The sequence below is a fragment of the Terrapene carolina genome, unplaced genomic scaffold (assembly GCF_002925995.2).
Source record: "Terrapene carolina triunguis isolate 2854851 unplaced genomic scaffold, T_m_triunguis-2.0 Scaffold38, whole genome shotgun sequence".
Lineage (NCBI taxonomy): Eukaryota > Metazoa > Chordata > Testudines > Emydidae > Terrapene > Terrapene triunguis.
Genome location: NW_020664389.1, coordinates 7,493,255 through 7,518,814, shown reverse-complemented (window position 1 = coordinate 7,518,814; position 25,560 = coordinate 7,493,255). Strand labels below are relative to the sequence as shown.

Below are 25,560 nucleotides of genomic sequence, written 5' to 3'. Positions count from 1 at the left end.
GCGGGAAGCCGCGGCCAGCACATCGCTCGCCCGCGCCGCTTCTCGCCGCCCCCATTGGCCCGGGACGGCGAACCGCGGCCAGTGGGGGCCGCGATCGGCCGAACCTGCCGCATCAGCAGGTAAATAAACTGGCCTGGCCCACCAGGGTGCTTACCCTGGCGAGCCGCGTGCCAAACGTTGCCGACCCCTGCTGTATATTATACAACAGTGATTTCCTCCCCTACCAAATATTGAAACTTATAAATATGAAATGAAATTTGTATGTTCTTAAAATTGTCTCTTCTGGCCAGGGAATCTTTAATAAAAGAATACAAGCCATTCATACAAGTTTGACACTTTATAGGTCCACACATAATCAAGGCATCTATAAACATTTAATGAAAAATGAATTTATGCCACTTAGCCAAATTTATTTGTGTTTTTATTTTCAATCTTTCTAGATGTTTTGGTTTCCATATTGCTGAAAGGCCCAACATTTTTTCTAATTTATTCAAGCTGTTAGAGAAGAAATGCACATAGAACATTAAGTAGTTGCTCAAATGTTGCCGAGCAGTAAAATACTATGATAAAGTGGCATCTTGCTGTGTCTCTACTACATCTTCAGCACTAAAATTAATTTATGACCAGTCATCAATTCATTTACATGTCATTTTATGCTAAATCCATCCTTGCTGATGAATGCGTATCCCCAGATCCATTAAGCTAGGATAAAGCCTATGCTTTATAGTATGACCCTGCTAATTGTTGTATTACCATTTTTATGAGATACAAAAGTAGCAGTTCCCTATTTTCTAAGTACATATTTAATCCATGAACCACATTCTTCCTATTAAATGCAATCTGCCTAACTGCCTATAAAATAAAATCTTTAGCAATATGCATCCCTGAGCAAATCAATACAAATATTGACCTCTGCCTTGGTAAAATATTGGTTAAGTAACTGATGTTGTATAATTTTCCAGAGTTATGACATTTGTGCTCAGACACACTGAATAAACAGCTTTTACCACATAGCTAACAAGCAGAGTGTTTGGTTTTTTTTAAATTAGGTTGAAAATATGCAAAAGAAGGCTGTTATTTTCTCTGTGCTATACTTCTTGTTGGCATCTTTATTAGAATTTTAGATTCTTTCAATTTTGTTACCCATGTGCAAGAATAACTGTGTACTATTTTCAGTCATAAGAACATAAGAATGGCCATACTGTGTCAGACCAATGGTCCATCTAGCCCAGTATCCTGTCTCTGACAGTGGCCAGTGCCAGATGCTTCAAAGCAAATGTAGAGAACAGGGCAGTCATCAAGTGATCCATCCCCTGTCGTCCAGTCCCAGCATCTGTCAGTCAAAGGCCAAAGGACACCCAGAGCATGGATCTTAGCTAATAGCCATTGACGGATGTATCCTGTTTCACTTGAGCAAATGATGGGTTTGATTAAACTCCCATAAACCCTGGCGTTAACAGGGTTGCAGCTACACTAAACTCTTTTCTCCTCAGCTTCCACATAAGTACAGATGCACTAATGGGGGGAATGGAATGAACCATTATGTAGAATGGTCACTGATGTTAGAACACACGGATGGTCTACCCCTGCCAAGAGCAGGTCTATCACAGATGTCAAAGGCTGAAAGTTCTTAAAATGTCTGTACCTTATTTGTAACTAGAGTGCTCACTGTTTCTACACTGCTGGTGGCAAGGCTATGAAATTTTAAGGGGTTGGTCAAGGCCTAAGAGATTTTCAATTGACTTCAATGAAAAGTGGATCAAATCCCATACAGTAATCTTAGACAATTAAGTCCTTATGTACTATTAAAGCAGAACAACAAGAATTCTGGTCAAAATTATGGCACAAAATTGCATCATAAATACAAACATTACATTAAACCAATGCAATCCTGTCTCCCAAATTTCCCATTACCAATATTTCAATGAACCTGTTAAAAAAAAAGGAGACATAAATGATCAATTAACTGAAAGTTAAGAAAGCAGGAGTTCTATATCAGCTCAATATTTTTATGAGAACCAGCAACTTAATCGTCTAATAAACTATGGATGATTTAGATGCTGGGAAAAAAACATCATAGTGTTAAAATAAGTCCTTCTTTCCATTTACTATTACTCAGAATTTTGCTGGAAACAAATTAACGCTTCAGCTTTTAGATTTATAAAATCATTATTCAAAAGTTTAAATAGAATTTTCCCAGCTTGGGTTTCCTTTATAATACCTAGAGACCATTAAGATGTGTTTACTGTGAACTCCTCTTTCCCTTCCTCCCTTTTTTTTTTTTATACATGTCAGCATTTGCTCTCTCACCCACAAACAGAAAAGCTTAAACGCATAGAGGAAAATCTCTGTCTGCATCCTCCATCAGCACTAACTAAATCAAGAGGGGCTGGGAAATAAAGACTTTTTGACAATGAGGGGACCCTACTAAATCTAACATTTCCTAATTCAGTTGACATATGAGCCTACTGACCCTAATAAAATAGCCTTTGGAAAAATATCCTGATGGTGACTTTCCATTTTGTGCCTCAACCTCAAACTTTTGGAATTGTATTGTATTTTCCATCTATCAAATTATATGGTATGATCAAAGTAATTCCTCCACTTTCAGATAAAAAGATCCACTACCACTGAGAGACCACTCAGAATGCACTAAAATCTGACGGCATCTCCAACAGCTCTGCTTAATCATGGTCTTGGATGTTATTAGGACTTTTCTAGCAACTTCTATTTTATAACTGCCACAATGGGAGACTTCCTGGAGAAACACCATCAATAAATTCCATCACTTAAACATGCCTCATGTCAGATGCATTTGGAAGTTGGAGTTCTGTTTCCACTGAACCAGTCTGCATAGCACAAAAATCTCCCCCTTAGTGGGTGCTGGATGTAAAACTAGTTGGCAGCCTCAGCAGAAAGCACAAGGATTGACTCTGCTATGAGGACCAAACTACCCTCTCACTCCTAGAGATGATATCTCCAGGTCAGTGCTGAGGCAGGCTGACCTCAGAGCAGTGCTTCTATCTTTGTTGTCTCTCTGTTCTGAGGCCTTCAGTATCTGGGGATGTGAGCCAATATTTTTCCATAAGTACTAACCTCACAGAAACACCTCTTTTTAACAATAAATGTTGGCTTCTGAGTTCTTAAGGACCAGGTACTATATTTTTGCTCAATTTTCTAAAATATTCAATAGCTTTAGAGAAATGAAACAACATTATAAAAGTCCCAGGAAATCGCCGTTCTAACGTATCTGAAGCCCTACGCAAATAATGAGCTTGTATTTTAACTCATCAGTTATTTTGTTTGCAGGATATGGGGAGACCTCAGGAATGCCTAACATATCAAAGATAAGCAAATCAGGCAATTTGAGAAACCTTTGAAACAATGGGTTCTACATACTGTGCATATTGCTGAACAATCAAGCCTATGGGGGTTAATGGGATCATAAACATCTCAAAATATTATCCTTTGAAACATCCCCCACAAATATAATATGCACTTCCTCATGTGAAAATGATACTATTGCTAAGAGACTCAAATCCAAGAGAGAAAATGAAGGCTTTTATCGTATTTCCCCATACAGTCATTGAGGAAGGCAGAAGACAATTTGTTATCTAGATGCCTGAGATTTTGTAGGTCATTTTACTAAACATATGTATTATTTATAGGTTATGAGGTAAAGCACAACTTCTTCCTGCAATATACAACTTCACAGACTGAGATTTTTAACACACCAATAATTAAGCAGTATTTCTATCTAGGAAAGCAGGTTTGATTTTTATTCATAAAAGCATCAATTGTAATGAACCCAGAAGTATGTTAACTGCAGTAGAAATGCAGCTGTCCTTATTTCATTCACATTAGGTAAAGTAGGATACTAATAACAGTTGAAAATATAAATGTGTGAAATGCTCATTTTCTGATATACAGATATACCAATATTGACATATTAATACACACTGAAGGGACAATATATAGTAAGCTGATTTTTTTTTATTTAGTCCTGTATTATCACTGTAAAACCTTTGCTGCATTCCTAATGGAAAGGCTTCAGAGCCATTAGTGAGATATGCAAAAATATGCAGAATTATAGCCTGAAGGAGCTTATGCTAGAAATTCAGGCAAAGTAGCTTACCATATTCGTGCACTAGTAAGTCAGCCTTCTGAATTCAAAAATTTAAACTATAACTCTACAGCTTTCATTTGGATCTGGATTTCAAATCACAACACTAGAGTTACAGTTCTTAAATCTTAATTAGCTTGGCAAGCAGTCTGGCCCAGGGTAAGGGAAAAACCGGAAAGTGGGATAGAGCAGTACACTGTTTAATTCAACAAGGGAAGAAGAGGAAAATTATAGGTACTGATGCTTCATCACTGTCACAGTCCTGCCTCCATCAGTGGGAACTGCAATGTGTTTTCAGAGCTGCAATGTTTAGATAAGGGAGTAAAATTCTTAGAACTTGTAAGGCACAGAGAGGTGAGATAAAATTAAGTGGTGCTACATTAATATGTCCCCAGTGAGCAAGTGTACTGTGCAGGTATATCTAGAAATTAGTGCTTTCACATAAAGATCAATGACTGAAGAGACAAACAGTATTTTTAATGAGCTATGTAAGACCACGCACATTTGAGTCATCAGTAGAGCTAAATCATCATGGATGCAGTACGTTACGTACAGGTCCACCTTCAGTTTAAAGGAAAGTTTACTGATGCCTCAGAAAGGGTTCATAATGTTCATGTAAAAACAGCTTTTTCTCAGAAAACTCCATGGCTTTCTGTCTTTCTTTGACAGCAATTTTACTAATTCAGATTCGGTGGAATAGTTTAGCATGCATTTTCAGGCCCCTCTTTGTTGATCCCAGTTGTTACTTTTCTAGACATCCAAGGAATAAGAAACAGTGAAGGAAAAGGTGACAGAATAATTAAATATCTTCACTGAAAGGGAACAATTATTAAATACAGCAATATGAAGTGGGTATAAAATATATGTTTCACCTACATATACATTTTCTTCAGTCTACAAATACATTTTGTGCTGATCTAGCCAAGCTTATTCTGAAAAGTCTTTTTACCTCCCTGTGTTCATCAGTGCATGCTTTTACATAGCCAAATATCTAGAAACATTTTAAGATAACATTTACTTTTTATGCTGCTCCCAATATACAAAATACAGTATATCGTTTCAAAGTTAAGGGCTTCTCCCCCCACACCCTTTTTATGTAATAGACTTGCTTCCCCAACAGTCTGAACTTTTCATGAAAGACAGGATATAATTGAGTTTTCTTTCATGTCTTTAAAGCTTTTTAAAATTCATGAATTTTCTTATCATTCTGCAGCAAAGCAAAAGTATTTTCAAATCCTTCTTTAACTTTAGTGTTTAATATTAACATATTTTAAATATCACAGAAATAGAATGGAATAAATTTTTGCTTAAAAGGTATTTGATTTATGATGTATTTTAATATTACAAACATGTTGGTTCACTCTTAAATGTGTTTGGTTACCTGTCACAGAGCTGTCTAGATTGTCCATACTGGATCCCGGAGTATGCTCTAGACCTCTTAGTGGCCTAGTGATTTCTATAGCTTCTTCTTCAATATCATCCTCATCATCATCTGGAATGTCTGTTTCCAAATCTGAAATAAGGGTTCCAGCTACATATCCAAGTGGTGGAATTGGGGCCAGAGGAGGTTGAGTATTGCTTTGGATGTGCCTATACAAACAGATAAACAGAAATGCTGTTGGGCTGAGCGGAAGACATTGGTTTGCTGGGCCAATGAGAAAAGAGACAAATCTTCCAGTATACCCTGAATGTATTTACAAAGTTGTTTGTAAGTTATTTACCCAAGAAGAGGTGACTCAGATATCTATGTCAGGTATGTATATGGTACCTATTACCATAGTATCTGAGTGCTACCTTTTAATGTATTTCTCCTTACTACAACCTCAGTGATGTGGAGAATTGGTATTACCCCCATATTACAGATGGAAAACTGAGGCACAGAGAGAATTTGTGAGATGCCCAAAGTCACATAGGAAGTCTATGGCAGAGCAGGGTCACTTGGGTTCCAGGCTAGTGCCCAAACTGTTAGAACATCCTTCCTCTCAATAGAAGCCAAAAGCTTTCAAATTCAACTTGTACTGCAGGAAGAGGACATTTTCCCCACCCAAACTAGATGTTATTACATGGAATTCAGCCTGAAGAGCAGGCAGTGTTCTCCAGACAAATAGTTTTCTGGTAGCATGGATTGTATCTCATCTTCAGCACGCATGTATTTAGTTTGCCCAACTAGAACTAATTTAACTAGAGCACAATGAGGTCATTATTGTGGCCCTTCACAACACTGATTTTGAAATCTGTGGATCCTAACAATGTGGATCCTAACTCTGCAGCAACTCTAATAAGGGGAGCAGGACCGAGTCTCTTAGCTGTGAGCTGCTTTCTTAAGCAATCTGTTTGAGTGGGCGCTGTGACAGGCAAGTAGGGGGTTCTCAGAAGCCAGTTATGACTTTGCTTGACTGTTTGCAATCTGTAAAGTGGATCCTTATTCATGATTGGTCAGCATGGTAGAAAGCCCAGAATTTTGGTCTTCTTATTGTCAAAGAAATAGATCCCACAGTGAACTGGATAGGGAGGCTAGGACTTGGAACATTTTACTTGCACCACCAGTAGGCCACATTGGGTCATCTGACTGCAGTTGAACAGGGCTATGTAAAGCAGGTGTGGTCACCGGGTAGCAACATTCCAAAATGGCCTCCCTACCCCTTATTTGGAAGTTGTGAAGGGCACTTATTGAGCAATTTTGCCTGCCTGCTGGTATAAAAGGGCTTTAGGTGGCAAGAGAGAATTAACTTTTGGTTATTGTATATGGATTATTGGTATTATGTATATTTATACAGGTGTGTTTTTATAAGCTAAAATCAGGTGGATAGCCCTCCCCCAAAAAGCATAGATGTTGTAATGAGATTCACAGTGTCATCTGACACCAAAATGGCACCTGCAGTTTGCAGGCCATTGGAAGCATAACACCTGCAAATTACAGCCTTCACAGGCAGGGCACACATTTGTATGCTGGCTCAAATCAGATACTGGAATGGGCCAGGATTAGCTGCTGCCTCAGATTTGGGCCAGTCCCCTGGGCAGGCTAGGGCCTATACTAGGCACTGTGGCACTGCAGTAGGGCCTAATTACCCTGTGGATGGAATGCAGCTTGCAAATGAGCCTAGAGGCTTCCAAGAGAAAACAGCTGCATTTGATTTGGCATGGATTGTCTACCTGTCTGTTCTATTTATGATGGCAAATGTTGAATATAGTTGTGACCTTTGTTTGCCAATGAAGCATGTCTGCTTCTTCGCTGGTGGAATGTCATTCAGCAACGAGTTGTACTTTATCTTCTGAGATTCTCAGGCTCTTTTTTTATTTTCTCTAGATGGAAAAGTTTTAAAAGGACAACTACTACTTAGGGGACACCCAGAAAGCAACAGTTCTTGTCCTGTGCAGTTGAAAAGTTCTGTTTTAGTCCCTGAAGAGATTGCTTCTAATGTTTGTTTTATAGTGAAAATGTTACAGTGATATTTGCTTCTTCTTCCTTTGAATAAGCGAAAAACATTCTAACAGACTAGATCCAGTCTGTGTAATTTAACAACTTTCTTCCTCCTGTTTCTATTATCTTCTTATTAAAATTAGAGGTGCTATTTCAACATACTATCAAAACTCTTAGCTGTGTGGATACTTCAGTCTCATGTAAATGTGAATGAAGCTAATTGTCCAAAAAAAACCGGTTGTATTGATACTGAAGGTGACCGACCTGAAGATTAAACAGTGATTTAGTGTCTCGTTATTTCCAAAGCCCTGAAAAATTCAATTTATTTGCTATCCTGAAGTGTGTGGATAAAAGTTACCTGTTGATGCGGTTAATCAATTGGCATATACCAGCATTCCAGATGAATATCGTGTTTAGATGTATTTTTAACACAAATTTAATACAATACCTATTTTTAGGTTCCATTTTCATACCATAGAGATACTCTTTTTAATATATATATTTTTTCAATTAACAGTTTCAGTTGTTGTGTAGTAAAAAGGATTTTGGCACTGGATACTGTACTATTACAGTATCATTTTCTAAAATTACATGTGTCTAACTCAAACATTTACCATGTTTGCTTTGCTATGTCAAACTGGTAGGCCCTGGTTAATTCATCAAGGTGGGCTTGAAGCATTGGCTGCATTTCCTCTCGTGGAGAAGGTGTGAGAGTTGCAGTGGACTGTTGCCCAAAGGAGATTGCTGGTGAGGAGGCCACCCCTCGGACAGGTGGTGTAGGCACTCTGTCATCATCTTCTTCAAGCTCATCCTCCAGGCCCTGGTGTAAGTACGTCTGAACCGGTAAAGGAGGACACCAACCATCACTGTCATATCTGAAATCAAGATCATGTAAATTTAGTATCAACCAAAACTAGCCTCTTCTCTATATTAGAGGGAAAGACGGGCATCTTTATTATTGCTATTTATTATTCACATTACCATAGAGCCCTAGTTATAGGCTAGACCCCATTGTGCTAGGTGCTGTACAAACTCAGAAAAGGTGACTTTTGAGGAGGGATTTGAAGGTGGATAATGAGGTTGCTGTGTAGATGTTTATGGGACATGCCTACCCTGGCATGTACTTTGAGTCTTAATTATTATTTTAAGTATAAGTAAGGCAATAATTGCTGAAATTTGTCACATTGGTTTTGTTTCTTTGTTTCTTTGGCTCATAATAGCTATGCAATTTGAACAAAATTTGCTACAACAAACCACATGTCCTTTATCATGTTTTTTAATATTAATCAGATAACATTACCTCACAATTACCAAAGGAAATGAACTAACTCACTTTCTGGACTATTAAGCTAAGAGAATGAATTAAAGATTTACCTGCATCTAGACATGAAAACCCTGATTAAAGGACAGTGAATGAACTCAAATATTTAGGCATAGCATTTTCGTACTTCCACCTTCCTTCTAACAAGCATATGTTAGATCTCTTCTTGCATCCCCAAAGCAGTGACCATACCAAGAGAGGTTTGGAAGATTTGTTGTTACCATTATTCTACACATAACCCAGTCATTACTCCCCCACAGTCAGTAAATTAATCGTAACTGGAAAGGCAAGCAGCCTTTTCACATGCTGTTCTATAGCCTGCTCCACTCCACACTACTCTAATATAGCCCAGATGTAGGGGTGAGGGAGGGTGGTTGGCACAGGAGATGTCTATTCTGGTGTGATGTAAACAAAAATATCTACCTTGAGGAAATTCTCAGCTGGACACTTAGGATATGTCTACACTGGGTTTTAAAACCCCTGGCAGCAAGTCTCAGTGCCTGGGTCTACAAACTCAGGCTCATGCTACAGCATTAAAAATGGCAGTGTAGAACTCAGGCTGGAGCTGCCATGGGATTTAGAGTGCAGTGTGGACATACCCTTAGGGCCATATTTTAAAAAGGGTATTTAGGCACGCAGCAGGATTTTCAATAGTGCCTAGATGCCCAGCTCCCGTTGGAGCTGGGTACCTAGGTGTTTCTGAAACTTCCAGTAGGTGCCTATCTGCATCTTTAGGCATCTAAGTACTTTTTAAAATTTTGCCCTTCGGTCCACATTCCAGCCCCTTTTTGCTGCATGCTCATTACAAAGGAGCCAGAAACAGGGGAGGGAATATGGCTCTAAATGTAAAATACTAGTGTTCATTAATACATTATTACATCTTTGGCTTTCAGTGCACTATATGTAGTGAATTCAAAAGTTATGGTTTCCACAAAGATTGTAAACTGCATACATTGCCTTTCTGTATTTTATGCAACCTAGAAAAAGTATTAAATGCATACAACAGCAACACACCCAATTCACCCCAAGCACAATGGGAGGTTATATACACATGATAAATGACAGAGCCATCTGATAAATTGCATTTATCATGCACCTGGGACTCTCTGCCAGCACCTCACCTACTAATTAATCTCCGTTGGGACTGCTTAGATGACATTCTAAATTTCTAAATATTTTCAACACAGTTGCCACAAATTTAAAAAAAAAAATATGCCAAAAAATATTTCCTTCTTTCATTCTTCTCATATAAGGAATTCTCAGCTAGAATTACGTTGGTCTGAGAGTAATACTCAGTCCTGGCCCAAAGAAAAGTTTAGGGTCTAATACAGGGGTCGGCAACGTTTGGCACACGGCTCGCCAGGGTAAGCACCTTGGCGGGTCGGGCCAGTTTATTTACCTGCTGACGCGGCAAGTTCGGCCGATCGTGGCCCCCACTGGCCACGGTTCGCCGTCCCGGGCCAATGAGGGCGGCGAGAAGCTGTGGCCAGCACATCGTTCGCCCGCGCCGCTTCTCGCCGCCCCCATTGGCCCGGGACGGCGAACCGCAGCCAGTGGGGGCCGCGATCGGCCGAACCTGCCACGTCAGCAGGTAAATAAACTGGCCCGGCCCGCTAGGGTGCTTACCCTGGCGAGCCGCGTGCCGAACATTGCCGACCCCTGGTCTAATATATTGTGACTCATCAAGGCTAGAAACTGAAGTTGTATTTTCCATTCCAATAAAGCTATTGTTTCTCGTCCTGACATATCATGAGAGAGAGAACATTAAAGTTACATTATGGACAGAAAAGCTATTTTACCCAATATTTAGAGACTTCTAAAATGAATGAAAGTACACTTTCTCTCTCCCTGTGTAGAAGTCTATACAGTTTAGATACATAATTGTTAAAAGAGCTTGACTTTACAGACAGAAGTTTGGTGGAAAGGATCATGTAATTAAAGACAATATCATAATGCATATGCACAGGCAGACTTAATTTGGGTATCTCCTAACTTTTGAATGATTGCTTTTGAAACCTTAATTTTCTTTTAAAATGTTTGATGTAATATAACATGTACAGAATACCTGATGGTGTGATATAGTATCAAGGCATTGCTGGCACTTATCTGTGATGACCTTCACAGCTAACTCATTTCATCTGATATACCTTGCTTAGTTTTTGGAGCTGATGAAACTGTAGCACAGTAAATATTGTTAACATCCATTTTTCTGAGTAAAATACAATTTTACATTTTCATAGTAGCTATCTATAAAATATGAGTGATTAATATCACCAGGAATTTCTGGCAATGATTCCACAGAAATTCACTTAAAGTCCATGTCTGAAAATTGTCCTGGAAAACCCAAAATCTGTATGTTCCCATTACTGTTGTCACTTTATAGTCTTATGTTTTTTAATCTATTTATATTTGGCTGTTAACGAACTAATATATACTCCATTGACATGTTGCCTTCTCCTTACAATATGAATTAGATAAGATAAACAATGTGATAGGTTGGTCTTTACACCGCAGCTTTGTTATAATACACAATCTTTCAAGCAAGGAAGGTCCCTTTCTTCAGGAGTTGTCCAAAAGGATGTATTTGAACTAAAAGAGTATCATATTATTACCTTCATTACTTTTTCCTCAAGAAGCAATATGATTAACAATTACATTGATATCACAACTAATTAATATTTCCTTTTTGTTTCTCATTAGGAATAATCAATAGCAATAATTAAACGTGTCTTATAACTACCTGTCTGCATGAAGGGTTTCATTACTGGGGTCGGGTGGAATGATGTATATTATTAATGATAAAATTAAACACTGAAAAAAATACTAAAAATAAAAGGTAATAATAATTAAACAATCAATGTTCAATACAGCCACTATCCAGATTATTAACTAAAACAAGGAGAAAAATACAGTTTCTTGAGAAGGGGAATTGGGAGGGTGCTTGACTGACAATAGCTCAGGGAAAGGAGAGAAGGTACAAAAGGCATGTGGGGGAACTATGAAAAGTTAGGGAAGACAAAAGGGAATGGAGATGGTGTTAGCGGAAGATCAGGAAAGAGAGCTGGAAATATCCACACACATTGACTTTCTGAATATCTTACCCAATAGCCCACGCCATACAAAAGTCTGCTTTGATTTGGAGATGATGTCTCCTCCCTCAATTGAGAGAATAGGACAGATTCTTTATCTCATCCAGCATAGCTGAGGCAAAAGGAAAGGCTGGGGGGCAGCCACAGGTAGTCAGATGAAACTATTTTATAATCCTTAGCCACTCAACTCCAGTGCAAGTTGGAGCCACACAGGAACAGCACTAAGTTAGGTCACTGGAGAATATGGCATCGTGGAGCTCTGCTATGCCACACTGGTTCGTGTCACCCCACTCCTGGCACACCTCCTCTATCCATTTGTGTTGCAGGTGCCTGGCACAGCAGGTGGCAATCATCTCCATGATCAGGGAGTTCCCCTGTACAGGGGGAATTCTCCACTGGCTATCTTTGGCCATTTTAAGGCCATTTGTCCGAAGTGCCTTAGTGGCACAAAATGGCCTTAGTGACCTGGAGAATTTGGCCCAATATATCCATCTTATGTTACAAGGGTTTGGGGGGAGCATGGGACTGATTTTAGGCCCTTGTACACATCTGGAGAGCAGTAAAGAGCTAAGAGTTTGGCTAGGTGACCATGACCATTGTTCTTGGTTGCAGACATCACAACAGTTAGTTCTGGACTGGATTACTATAATGCACTTCATCTGATGCTACGCTTGAAAACAATCTGGAAACTTAATCTAGTGCACAAGGTTGCTGCCTGCTAATTTAATGATGAGGCTAATGTAGATTATAATATACCTGTGCTTCACAGGCTGCTGCTTACCTATAGGTCTCCAGGTGCAATTTAATGTGTTAACTTTGATGTATAAAATCCTTTGCAATTGAGTTTAGTTAGGATGCTCACGGTAAGAGTCCATAAATGGAAACTCAGGGATTAGGGAGAGGAGAGGGTTGGAAATTGAACATTCTGCAGGACACTGTCCTGCTGGTATAAGTTAGTTCGTCTTCAGATCACATTGCAAGGCCTGTCTGAATGGATTCAGTTTTCCTGTGCAACATGGTTATTTCCAAATATGTGATTTTAAAAGTTAAAATGTAATGTTATGGTGGGTATTTATGTTAGAAATCAAACGAATTACGATGAATAAAAATATAAAAATAAAAATCTAAGCAACTTTTTTCCAACATGTAAATATTAAAGCTGACATAGGAAATACAATCTTGATTTTGCACTTTCATTTGACTTTAGAGGTTGAAAGAAAAAAGATGCAAAAGGCCAAAAATGTACTGGCTAGATCCTCAGCTGGTATAAATCAGCGTAACTCTACTAATTTAAATGGAGCTGTGTCTATTTATTCCAGCTGCAGATCTGGTCTATACATTTAATTTAATTTTTTTTTTGGTCATTTTGATGTACTTTAGAAAGTCTGGTTGCCATTACTATCAATGTGACATTAAAACTAACTGAAAAGTGTAATTTGAAAGATAAACACAGCAAAAACTGAGCCTGAATTGTGTGGAACTTGGAAGTGTGTTGTCAATATCCCTGATTACTCTACCCTTAAATAACCAGTGTTGTTTTGGTGACTAATATAATTTCTTCCATCTAGATAACAGATATTTTATGCAACTAAGAAGTCAAGCCCTGTGTCACAAAGGCTTTCTCTAGATGGTACTTCAATTCACTTGTCTTATTTATCAGTTTGTCATCTTTAAAGAAGATGGAAGTGGTTTGCCTATTATTGCGGAATTAATTTAGTTAAATATTAGCACACATTGATTTTAAAAAATAATTAAAACACCAAGCTGATCTAGAGAATTATTATTATTTATCATATCTTAAATTTGTATAGTAGTCTATTAAAGTAGATTGCATTTTTGGAAAAAAATCCTTAAATATAGACAGTACTTTAAAGTCCAAAATATATATACGAAATAGAGCTGCATGAAATTTGGGGTAAAAACTTTTTCCCTGAAAAATGCATTTTTAGGTTGACTGAAATGTTTAGAGAATTTCTGTTGAATTGACCAAATTTGTTTGGCTGGAAAATATATTTGAATAGCTCTAGGTATAGTAAGGAGTATTTCTGATTCTAGCATGCTTACTCAGGCTGAATGGAATCTTACTCTGGAAGTCATCCCATAAATTCATGGAGCTGGATACTATTCAATGTGAATAAGGGTAGCAGAACATGGCTTAAAGACAATATTTTAGATTTATTTGATCACCTACATTTTGGTATTTTGGAAGGAGGGTGGTTTAAAGGGACATGTAGATCTTTGTAAGCATGATAGAGATTAACTAACAGTATACAGTTTATGCCAGATGGTGGGGGGAAACATAAGCATGGATCTGAGCCTTTGCCCATTTTCTGAAAGGAACCATATCAAAACTTTTGTGCCCATATCAAAATAGTGTAAATAACATTTCTTTCCATTTCAGTAACTAACAAATTTTTTCCTTTCCCATGACATTCTAATAGGCTCCAGCTCCTGCACAACATATTAATCTCCAGTAGCCTCCTTTTCCACCCAGCTGTCTGGAATTCACTGATCGCACTGCCCCAGCCTGCTCTGTGTAAAAGTGTGGCGGGGGGCTTCACACACAGGGCTACCCCTTTTAAACTCTTCCACCTATCTGGTTCCCAGGGGATGAGTCAGTGTTGCCACGCTTGCCCCTTGCCCCTTTTGCAGCAGTTTTCCTCTCCACCCCCCCCCCCAGCCATAAAGCACTGTTCCCAAAATTCAGCCAGCCAGACAACTCCCACCTCCCGCTCTTAAAGGTGCAGAGTCCATTTCTGGACTGAGGGGGCACAGCTCTGTGGCAGTCTCTCTATTAGGCCATAGTCACATCCATATTCAGTATTCCTATTCTGAGTTACATAACCCAGAATATGGCAATGCGAATTCTTCTTTTGGGACTAGTGCCCTAGAGAGAAGCGTCCAGAACAGTTTTGCCACACAATAAGAGGTTGTATTAATAATAAGTGTTGACTAAAGATGCTGGTGGTAGAGATCAGTGTGTGGGGAAAAAAAGGGGAACAGGTAGGAAGGAAAATTAAGGAAATGTGTTGGACAGTCAGAGAAAAGAAAAACTGTGAGGTGAGAAAGAAAAATATGAACCAAGGGAATGGGTAATTAACTCCAGCTAGCAAGGTCATAGGGATGAGAGGGAGGCAGCTGAGACCTATTGAGGAATTGCAGGAAAAGAAGAAGAAACTAGTTGCTATGGCTGGCCACTAGGAAAAGAGGGGAAACTGAGGGTAGCGTGTTAATGGAGAAAGAGAAAGAAGTTTATGGAAGGCCTCAGAGAGGGTGGGGAAGTGTGGGCCTGTTGGGAAGATAATGGAGCGGGATGGGGGAAGTGAAGGATAGATTGCAGGATTCCACAGTGGGACGGGGGAAGAGTGAGCTTTAAAAAGTTTAGGTATGTACACCGGCAAATACACAAACAATATATGGTTTGCCCATTAAAATGTACTAACATAACTTAAATCAACTGTAGCTTTGGGAGATGATTCATTAAATATTTCATGACCTTTCTCTAGGACCAAGGGAACAAGAAGATTAGCTTCTAACTTAAAAAAAGGAAGATGTAGGATACTATGATTATTTTTAAAATTATTTCTCATGATGTGAAAATATTGGGTTATCAATACAGATAGATGGGCCAAATTTATCCCTGATGGTGCTCCATTGACTTCCACAAGCTCCACCAGAGATGAATTTGACCATTTCCATCTGTTTTCCTACATTTGTTATAATTTATTTTTTGTTATATTGTGATTGTTCTCCTCAAAAATGTTAAATACATCAGTTATGAAAACAAATCACAGGGTTGTTTCTCTTGACATAAAATGTCTACTCCCATTTAAAAAATGTTTGTGGCATGCTTTTCTGTCCCTGGGAATGAGTTTTAGCAATCCAAAGAGGTTTAAAGTGTCAAGATGCATGTTTAAACTCCGGAAACTCACACATATAGCGTGTCTATAACTTGAGCTCCTTTTTCAGTTCTGCAAGTTGAGTATCATCGACTGGCAGGTCTTCTAAAATTATTCCATTTTGGTGTCTCTTTGGTGATTAATCTGTTGCCAGACTTTAGAAAAGTCGAAAAGCCAGATTCTGCCACCCTTCCTCTGCAAGAAGCCCAATTAACTTCAGTGGAGCTACTTGCAGAGTAAGGTACTACTTCGCATGAGTAAGGGTAGAAGAATCAGCTCTAAATTATTATGAAGCAAGGTTATCCTTGGTGCCCTTTTGAGACACCCTGAAGAGAATCTATGAGACTTGATCATGTAACCATTACTCATGGAAGCAGACACCCTGGACTTTATTAAGACAATTTACATGATGAAAGGTTGCAGGATAAGGCCCTTAATTCACAGAGATGGTATATTTTCTATCAAACAATAAGCAATATAATAACTGGGAATGCGTTGCCATGGCTTGCAGACAGCTAAGATAAGGATGTTTTATTCACATTAAGACAAAATTGACTGTGATAAAGAACTGCTGATTGTGTCAAAAGAAGAAAAGGCCTCACCCTGCTTCTTGCTGGTCCTCTCCATAGTGCTCTAGCTCTGTGCCTGGGAGCGGCTGCACTGGAGGAGGTGGTAGAGGAACATTGGCCCAGTTAGACCCATTATTTTTCTGGGGCTTGGAAGTATTTTTGTTTTTCTTCTTTTTTCCTCCTTTCCCACCTGCAAAATCAACACACGTTACAGAAATATAATAGAAAAAAATATGTTGGCTTTGTACACTTCTTTGGAAGAATTCTGATTCCAGATGGCATATCCAAAAAAAGAAGATGTATTTATAGCTTAGCAACATCAGCATCGACATGTTAAGGTTGTTTTAAGGTTCTAAATAATAATAAGATGAAATGGGAAAATATTCTACATAATTGCTGAAAATTGCTTCTTTTAAAAATATGAACCCCATAAAACCTCATCACAATGGTGCATAAACTGAATAAGGTAGAAACATAGTTTTTCTTTATCAAAAATATATGTATTGATTTATTCATGTCTGCTTTAAGCCTCCGTGCATTCATTGTTGGAAAAAATAATAGACCACAGCATATTCTTTCAAATGTCAGATTTCAGTGTATTTATAAGACTGTTTTGCATAATCTCTTTCTGTGGAAAACAGAGAGGTTAAGGACACAACCTAAAACTTTGCCATTAGAGTCAATTTCTTTCAGCCAGAATGACAAGCATGGTTGTCAAAACGTAAAGGTAAAAGTAATTGGGTTTCTGCTGAAACGGTATTACCAAGTTCAATTAAAAAACAAGTATCAATGAGCCTTTCAAAATGTTTTAGGAGAGTATGCTTCACATGGCTTATTTTGTAGAAAGCATGCAACTAGCTTGTGGACAATGGGCACTACAATTGGATGTGCAATTCAAAACTGGGAAGATGCAGTTGGAAATGAGGTGGGTAATATTCCTTGCTTTTCTCCCTCTTTTTCCCCCTTTTGTTCCTTGTCTTGTACCCTCTTTCATCCACACTTTCCTTTGCTCTTTTCAAACTTTTTGTGCTACTTCCATTTGAATCACTCCTTGTTCAGTGGAAACCAATCCGTTTCTACACATCTCTTTTTTACTTACTCCTTCCTCTCTACCCTTTTTCTTTCCTTTGTCCTCTCTTTATAGTACAACCTCAAAGATACGAACACCAGAGATAGGGACTGACCAGTCAACCGGACACCATAGGGAACCCAAAATAAGCTATCAGGCAGCAGCAGAGACAAAAACAAACAAACCAGCAAATACAGTGCTGTACTGTATTGCATCTTAAAGGGAGGTACCCTCACCCCCTATTCATCACAATGCGGAGCAGCCACTTATAGGTTGGAGGTGGTGAATGTTGTTTTTCCCTCCCTCTCCCGCTCACCCCTGTCTGGGAGGGGAACAAGCTTGCAAGCTCAGAGCTTGGGAAAGAAACTTCCTGAGCTGCTACTGAAACCTGGCCTGGAGTGCAAGCTGCTGGAGCTGGAGCCCGAGCGCCTGCCTGCACGCTGAGCTCTGGAGGAGCAGCTCAGTTTTAAAGGGCTACAGCCTGCACCGTGCACCCATTGACACTGTGGTGCCCTAGGTTGCCTCACTCATCACCCTTTCAGCCAGGGGGCTAGAATCAGCTGCCTGCCCCCACACCCACTCGCCAGGCAGCCACTGCAGAGCTGTGACCCCCACTCCGAGCAGTCTGCCCTGAGGAGCATCCCATAACGGCTTGGTCAGAGTCACGAACATTTCAGAGTTACAGACAACGTCCATTCCTGAGGTGTCTGTAACTCTGAGGTTCTTCTGTATTTTATTCTCTCTTTCCCTATGGCAAATGCAATTTTGGGAGGTAGGACATGTACAAAAGAGATGGTTGTTCCAATCCCCCTGTCATTCCCCCGCTCCCCCATCCCATGCCACTCTGTTGTCTGATATTCCCGTTCCTATGAGATTACAAGAGAGGTAAATCAGGCATCACTCAAGCCTTTTGTCTCCTGTACCTGCACTGGGTGAGATGCAACCAACAGCATGGCAAGATTTCCATGCGCCTGGCAGAGCCAAAAAACAACAACCCTCTATGTTCTGATCAGTCCTACTCAGAGTGAATTTTCTAGGACTGGTGTGCCAGCATCCTCCCTTGGAACATCAACTATTACTTGTCATCCTTAAACTGTGGTGTTTTCAGGGGGCAATTCAGGGGCTAGATAATGTGGGGGTGTCAGTCTGTCAGTGGAGGTGGATTAAAGATTGTCATAATAGTCTACCAAACAACCCGAATAGTGTTTCATCAATGTGTAATTAGCAGCATCCATCCGAGAAGCCTACAACACAGCTGAAGCCATCAGCATTTCTAGGCCCATCATTAAAATATTTCCCACACATATTTGCCACCATCCCAAATCAACAACATTTCAGATAGCTCCTCTGAATCCCAGCCAAGAGGAGGAGTGGCACTGACCATGACTAAGACAAATAACTTCATGCTATATTTTGCTATCGCAGCGCAAAGACAAGATGCAAGCTAGTCTTCAACCACTTGGAAAAACCTGTGGTTATCGTGGAAGTCATGAGATCCTGAGCAAAACCCAGAAGCATCAACCAGAACAGTAAGTCTATATGATTCCAGTACTGGATTCTTCAAGTAGTCAGTCATCTTGTGGAGGAATCCAGGGGAGTAATAATTCCCATGTTAGTTTCTTGATTCTACAGGAAAAAGTTAAGTGGACCAACCCACATGAGTTCATATTTGGGATGAAGCATCTCCTACAGCAAAGACTAGCTTCAGAAAGCACAGCCAAATCCAGCCTGTCCATCCTACTCTCATGTTATGCTGATCTGAGTATGCAGTTAGGCAAATACCAGCCAAAATAGGGTCAAAGGTCACAATACCACAAGCAAGACAGGATTTCTAAGCCATGATTGAACTGTAGGTGGTGCTGCCAACCATGCATCAAGCGTGCTTGTCTCATCCCAGCAATATGAGCAGAAAACCAGCAAGGGGCATAATGATAGAGGCAGGGTGAGTGCAGCTCAGGTACACCAGAACTTTTCACTTGTGAGGGACAACAGCCCCTTTTGACTAGCTAAGGAGTGGAGAGGCAGTAGAGACTGCCACAGCAATTGGGCTGCTTCTTTATACTGAAGTGCTCAGTCACCTCGTCCCTCTCCTGCAGGCTGCCAAGCTGGGGTTCATTTCACCCCAGCTGGAGGGACGCTGCAGCTGAGACTCCCCATTGTAGCTAGCTCATTTCTGTGCCTTCTCTGCCAGGGTTCCTCCTCTTCTCTCTGGGAGGGTCTGAGAGCTGGTAAGAGGTAGGAGTCTGGTAGAGCTGGGAGGGATCTGAGCTGGTAATTAGGAGTTCTAGCTATGAGACTGGCACAGCAGTCTCTTTTCTTCTTCCCCTCTTTGGAGACAGATTAGGAGGAACTTTCAAAGGAAGGGGCAAGTGTAGGAAAGGAAGACTTTGGAGAACCTTAGTGGGGGGCAGGAAGGAAAATGGGGTAGCAGCGTCATGGAGCAGCTTAAGGAAAAAGGAACTTCCAGGGAATAGATTAAATGCATCCTTGCAAAGGGGAGGATAGAAATGAGGCTGGAGGGACATGGAACCTTGCAAGGACAGGAGATGGACATAAACTGGGGCACCTGAGGCACCTTAGAGAAAAGGGGAACCAGTAAAAGGGGTAACTTTGGTAAGGCAGTGGGGACAGGTAAAAGGAAGAGCTTGGGGGAGGCAGATATAAGGGGCACAACAGGGAGGAAGGAACCTGTGGAAGACAAGAACAAGGAAAGAAGTTGGTGCAAGGAAAGGCAGGGGAGACCTTGAACATTGAGGATAGGCATGGTGTGTGTGTGACCCTAATAACATATCAATGCAAGAGGGCAAGGGGTTCATTGTTATCTGCTAATGTCATAACCTGTATCTAAAAGGTGTCATGTAAGATATCAATAAAACACTAATAACATACTGATCATTAATATTGTTTCATGGTGTATGTACGGAGGACAAATTCAAAATTACAAACATATTGGATACTGTATTATCAAAGTGTGTCTGCCAGGCAGGGCTAAAGTTACCCTACAAAGGAATATGGTTCTGCCACTTTGTAGGTGCTTTCAAGATACAATAAAAGACAACATGAATGTAATTTACATAGAAGGTGCTCAGGACCATTAAGCCAACAAGGGGAGCACTACTGAGCATCACAGCAGGGGGAGAAGATTGCAGTAAACAAATCAATTTGCATTTTAGCAAACACTAGCAGGGGAAGAAACCAGCATGGAACTTCCTTCGCCACCAGACTCCATGTTGCCTTAAATGAACTTTACCCTGGGGGGGGGGGTAACCTTCAGAAAAATCCATTTCCAAGGTGCACTGGACTATAAAAGAGATGGGCAAAGAACGACAAGGGATCTTTCACCTAAGATGACAAAGGAACTGAGCACTTTGGACTTTGTGGGAGATCCTGACCAAGGGGGTGCTTAGCCATCTTTCTGGAAGGTAGATTGGTAAGGAAACTACCTCGAACAGGGGCAGGACATTGCAGAGCACAGAGTTTTGAGAAAATTTGGGACTGGGGGTAGGGGTTGGGGTCATCTTGCCAGATGTAATTACGGCTGGTGGAGGACAGAGTGTGGCAGTGGTGTAACAAGCAGGCTCCTGGAATCAGATTTGCTGAGTCAGAGCTGCTTAACACACAGGCACTCTCAGTGCAGGCTTGTATGCCAACTGGGGACCTGGATAGCAAACTAAAGGGGCATACATGCAGGGAGGGAAGACTTGAATGATTTTGAGAAGAGACAGGGAACTTCAAGAAATGAACGGAGGACAGAATGGGAAATAAGGAGAGAAATACAAGGTTGGTGGGAAAAAGTGGGGGAGGGAGAGAAATAATATGAGGCTTTGAGGAGAATATGACTTGTATGGAGAAAGGGAGGATGTTTGGGGAGAGGGAAGGAGAGTGTGGGGAGAGAACTTGTATTAATGTGCTCCTTGTGGATATGGGCCACGTGGTTCTTTGTGGAAAGGGATTTGTCCTCTCCTCATTCTTTATAAGCAAAAGTACTCCAGTGCCTGATCAGAGGAACAGAGAACTAGAATGTAATGTCTAGTCTAGGTTTGAATATTGTTTCTTACAACTCTTATTTCTCCATTACAGTTAGGCCAGAAATTCAAAGGTCTCTTTACCTTGAATTTCAGTGATTCTACAATCAAATATTTGAATGAATCCAGCCCTTGAACAGAATCTGCCAGTTGGGCTGATTTCAGTACCAACAACACATTTAAAAGCTTTATACTGTCTTCTGATACCTAGCACATACTGACTCATATCTTGGCATAGAAATGTCTGCACTTGAAAATATGCATGGAGAGGAGCTAATTTTCTAAGATACATGTCAATGCACCTCAGATTAGAGAGCAAATACAAACATGTAAAATACCACAGTCTCTTTTTGCCAACACAATAAGCTTATTTCCCCATCTAACTAGAATCAGTTATTGTTTCCCGTAAAATGTGAGAATACTTTTGGCTAGTTAAATTACAGGCCAACAGTTATATCTGTATGAGCTCAACATTTATTTTGAATCATCATTAAAACTGACCTACAGAAACCATTTCTAAAGTTGATTTGTATTGTTATGGTTGCTTCAGTTTATAACAGAATTTCAAAGGTTCAGAAAAAATATGTACCTCTAGTTAAAATCCCTGGAACTCTTTCCTTTTGTGCTTAAATGTAATGACATACTTTCACTTTAAGTGCAAGTTTTTTGGTTTTGTTTTTACTTTAAAAATGGCATAATTTTACAATAATACTGTTTTAACAAAGTCAAAATTAAAGAGTATTTATAAAGAAACAACATTCATTGTTGTTCAGTGAAAATGTGTTATGTTTCCAATATAGCATGCAACACACATATATTATTTACATTATGTTTGTATGCAGACTTGAAACAATTTTTGAAATACCAACCATCTTGAGGATTTGTTTGGACCTGAGAATTTTGCTGTTTCTGGTGGCTCTGTTTATATAAAATTTATAACCTGGCTCACAGGAGTTGGGATCCAATAATGATTCAACAAAAATATTAACCTCTTCATGAGGCTCAACAGAGATAATCTGTACTGTAAAGTGAAGACTGATTTGAGAATAAATTCAATATTGTACTAGAAGGGTGATAATGTTACAAAGTAAGATTTCCAATCATACTGAAAGATACAAAGTCTAGAAAGATTTTCCTATTATCTCTAAATAGGTTTCTTGTGCAGCCTGGACAAATAAGATGTTTTTTGTAAAAGCATGTTTTTATAGACTACAATGACATGTTCAGTGAAGTCTAAATGGACAGACACAACATTTAACTGTAAATTGTGACTGAAGTAATCTCTCTTTCATGGTTATAATCAGGACCACAGAGCAAGCTGCTTACAAACACAAATACTTCTCTTTACACACATTGTAACAAAACCAACCTGAGAGGCTGCCACTTCTTTCTGAGCTGTTGTGAGAGCTGGTGGTGCTGAAATCCTGTGACTGGTTGTGTGGCATTCTATTAGACAATCCCTCAGCCAATCGGTAGTCAGGGATGTAAAGTAAGGCTAAGGGTTAAAGGGCAAAGGTCATAGTGGCATTATGTGATTAGTTTACAGCATAAGCACATGCAGAACATGCAGTTAGCAAGTCAGAAGCAGATGTGGTGGGACTGTGGGAAATGTTTTACCTAGCCTGTCCTAATGGAAATGCAGATGGGCTGCAGATTATGGTCAGACAAAGAGGACTAAAGCACAGAACAATTTATTTTGAGATGGTGTAAAGAACAGTATGCATACAAGGTGCATGTTATTAGTTAAGGTAAATATGAATAATAAATCAAACTACAATTTTCTAATTCATGCACAGAAGATCCAGTATAAACAGACTCAGGAAAATAAGAGCAGGAATCACCGTTGTTGCCTTTGCTTTGGTCTGGCAGAGAGTAACCGAATCCCATGAGGTCAGTTTTTTGCTGAATTGAGCTTTTCCACTGAGGATCAGGTAAGTCGACTGCCAACTCATGGATGCTGTTGGAATGCAGAATCTGCGTGGTGGCATATGGTGTAGCTTGTGTGATTTGGCTGGAACTGTTGTAACTAGTTTTGGTGGTGAAGTCAATGCTGCTGTAAATGGCTCCATCAGAAAGCATAGTGGCAGTTTTATCCCCTTGGCCTGGCACTGGTGGCAGCACATCTGTGGTGAGCACAGGGAAATGGAACAAATCAGTGATGCACAGGAAGCCTGAAACTATCAAGGTTTAAGATGAAAAATAAATGTGTCATTCTGCACGTTTGCATTTCAGCTGAGACAGGGTCCATGAGCCAACGAAGGGAAGATGATGTACAACCATTGCCAAGCTATCAGCATCTGTGACAGGCCTACCACTTGTCCTTCACGTTTCACTGCCTAAAACCATCTTTTTTCTTCCATACCTTCAACTGTGAAAGTGAAGTTTGGAATATTTCACTACTGAAGAATGTTTTCAATTGTTCGTTCTATGTCAGAACCAATGAAACTATCTGGGCTTTAGGGAAATGATGAAAGTTAATCTACAAATCACAGAGGAAACCATCTCCCTGCAAATATCTAACAAAACTACTGAATGAATGCCCAGGCTTCTCAAAGTAATTCTTTTCAGGGCACAAAGTGCATTTTTCTAAAGTTTTATCCGTCAGTTTATCTGGTTTGATTTTAGAACCTAAACAAGACATTTCATCTCAACAATACAGGAAAACTGACATGAATAAGTCATTTCAGAATGTGACAAGATTTCAGCTACACTTAAGAGATTCAGGTGATCAATCAATTATAATGATACAGTACACTGCTGGAAATGGAGAACAACTCAGTTCAAAAACTGTACTATGTATAGATTGAAATTAAACCTTGGAAACAAAATATCTGCTCACTTTTCCACATGCTGAATCATTTTACATATTGCAGAATTATAATTTTAATCCTTTAGATCTAAATTTTTTCTCCTTCCGAAATTTCACAGTGACACTTACTGGCAGAATACAGTAACTCCTCACTTAACGTTGTAGTTATGTTCCTGAAAAATGCGACTTTAAGTGAAACGATGTTAAGCGAATCCAATTTCCCCATAAGAATTAATGCAAATGGGGGGGAGGGGTTAGGTTCCAGGGAAATATTTTTCATCAGACAAAAGACTATATTATATATATATATATATACACACACACACACACAGCATAAGTTTTAAACAAATAATTTAATACTGTACACAGCAATGGTGATTATGAAGGTTGGTTGCGGTGGTGAAGTCAGAGGGTGGAAGAGGGTGGGATATTTCCCAGGGAATGCCTTACTGCTAAATGATGAACTAGAACAGCTGAGCCCTCAAGGGTTAACACATTGTTGTTAATGTAGCCTCACACTCTACAAGGCAGCACAAATGGAGGGAGGAGAGACAGCATGGCAGACAGAGACTCTCACCTGTATGTGTGTGAGAGAGAGATGTGCATTGTCCCTTTAAGTACGCTGACCCCACTCTAAGTACATTGCCTTTTAAAGAAGATCAGCAAGTTGAGACAGCCCCTGCTGCCAGCAAGCTCCCTCTGTACCTGAGCCCTGTTGTGTCTCCCCCTGCTCTATGGAGATGGAGTTAGCAGGGTGCAGGAGCAGGGGGGACATTAGCCCCCCTCTTACCCTCCCCCTTGTACAGCAAGCAGGAGGCTCCCGGGAGCAGCTCCAAGGCAGAGGGCAGGAGCAGCACATGGCAGTGGGGGGAGGGACAGCTGAACTGCTGGCAATTGATAGCCTGCTGGGAAGCTGTCGCACAGGGAACTTAGGGGATTGGGGAGCTGATGGGGGGCTTCTGATCCCCCTGGTTCCAAGCCCCCACCAGCTACCTCCAACGGGCTGCTCTTTCTGCAAGCAGTGGACAAAGCAGGCAGCTGCCAAACAACGTTATAAGGGAGCATTGCGCAACTCTAAACGAGCATGTTCTCTAATTGATCAGCAACGTAACAACGAAACAACATTAACCGGGATGACTTTAAGTGAGGAGTTGCTGTACTAGATTTAAATGTGAACACCTCTGAAGTATGAAAAAGTGCCTGGAAGGTGACTGGTACAATGGCACAGGCAGCAA

The 25,560-nt window shown here is 40.1% G+C and overlaps 1 protein-coding gene across 1 annotated transcript in view; it reads right to left on the bottom strand.

Moving 5' to 3' along the window:
• ROBO2 (roundabout guidance receptor 2) overlaps positions 1 to 25,560 on the bottom strand; it is a 632,658-nt gene that overhangs the window by 25,525 nt on the left and 581,573 nt on the right. Inside the window, exons 21-24 of the mRNA XM_029911756.1 lie at positions 23,358 to 23,639; positions 16,456 to 16,612; positions 8,159 to 8,419; positions 5,505 to 5,713 (exon numbers count right to left, since the gene is read on the bottom strand). Coding sequence (XP_029767616.1) covers positions 5,505 to 5,713; positions 8,159 to 8,419; positions 16,456 to 16,612; positions 23,358 to 23,639 — 909 coding nt within the window. The remainder of the gene's footprint in view (positions 1 to 5,504; positions 5,714 to 8,158; positions 8,420 to 16,455; positions 16,613 to 23,357; positions 23,640 to 25,560) is intronic.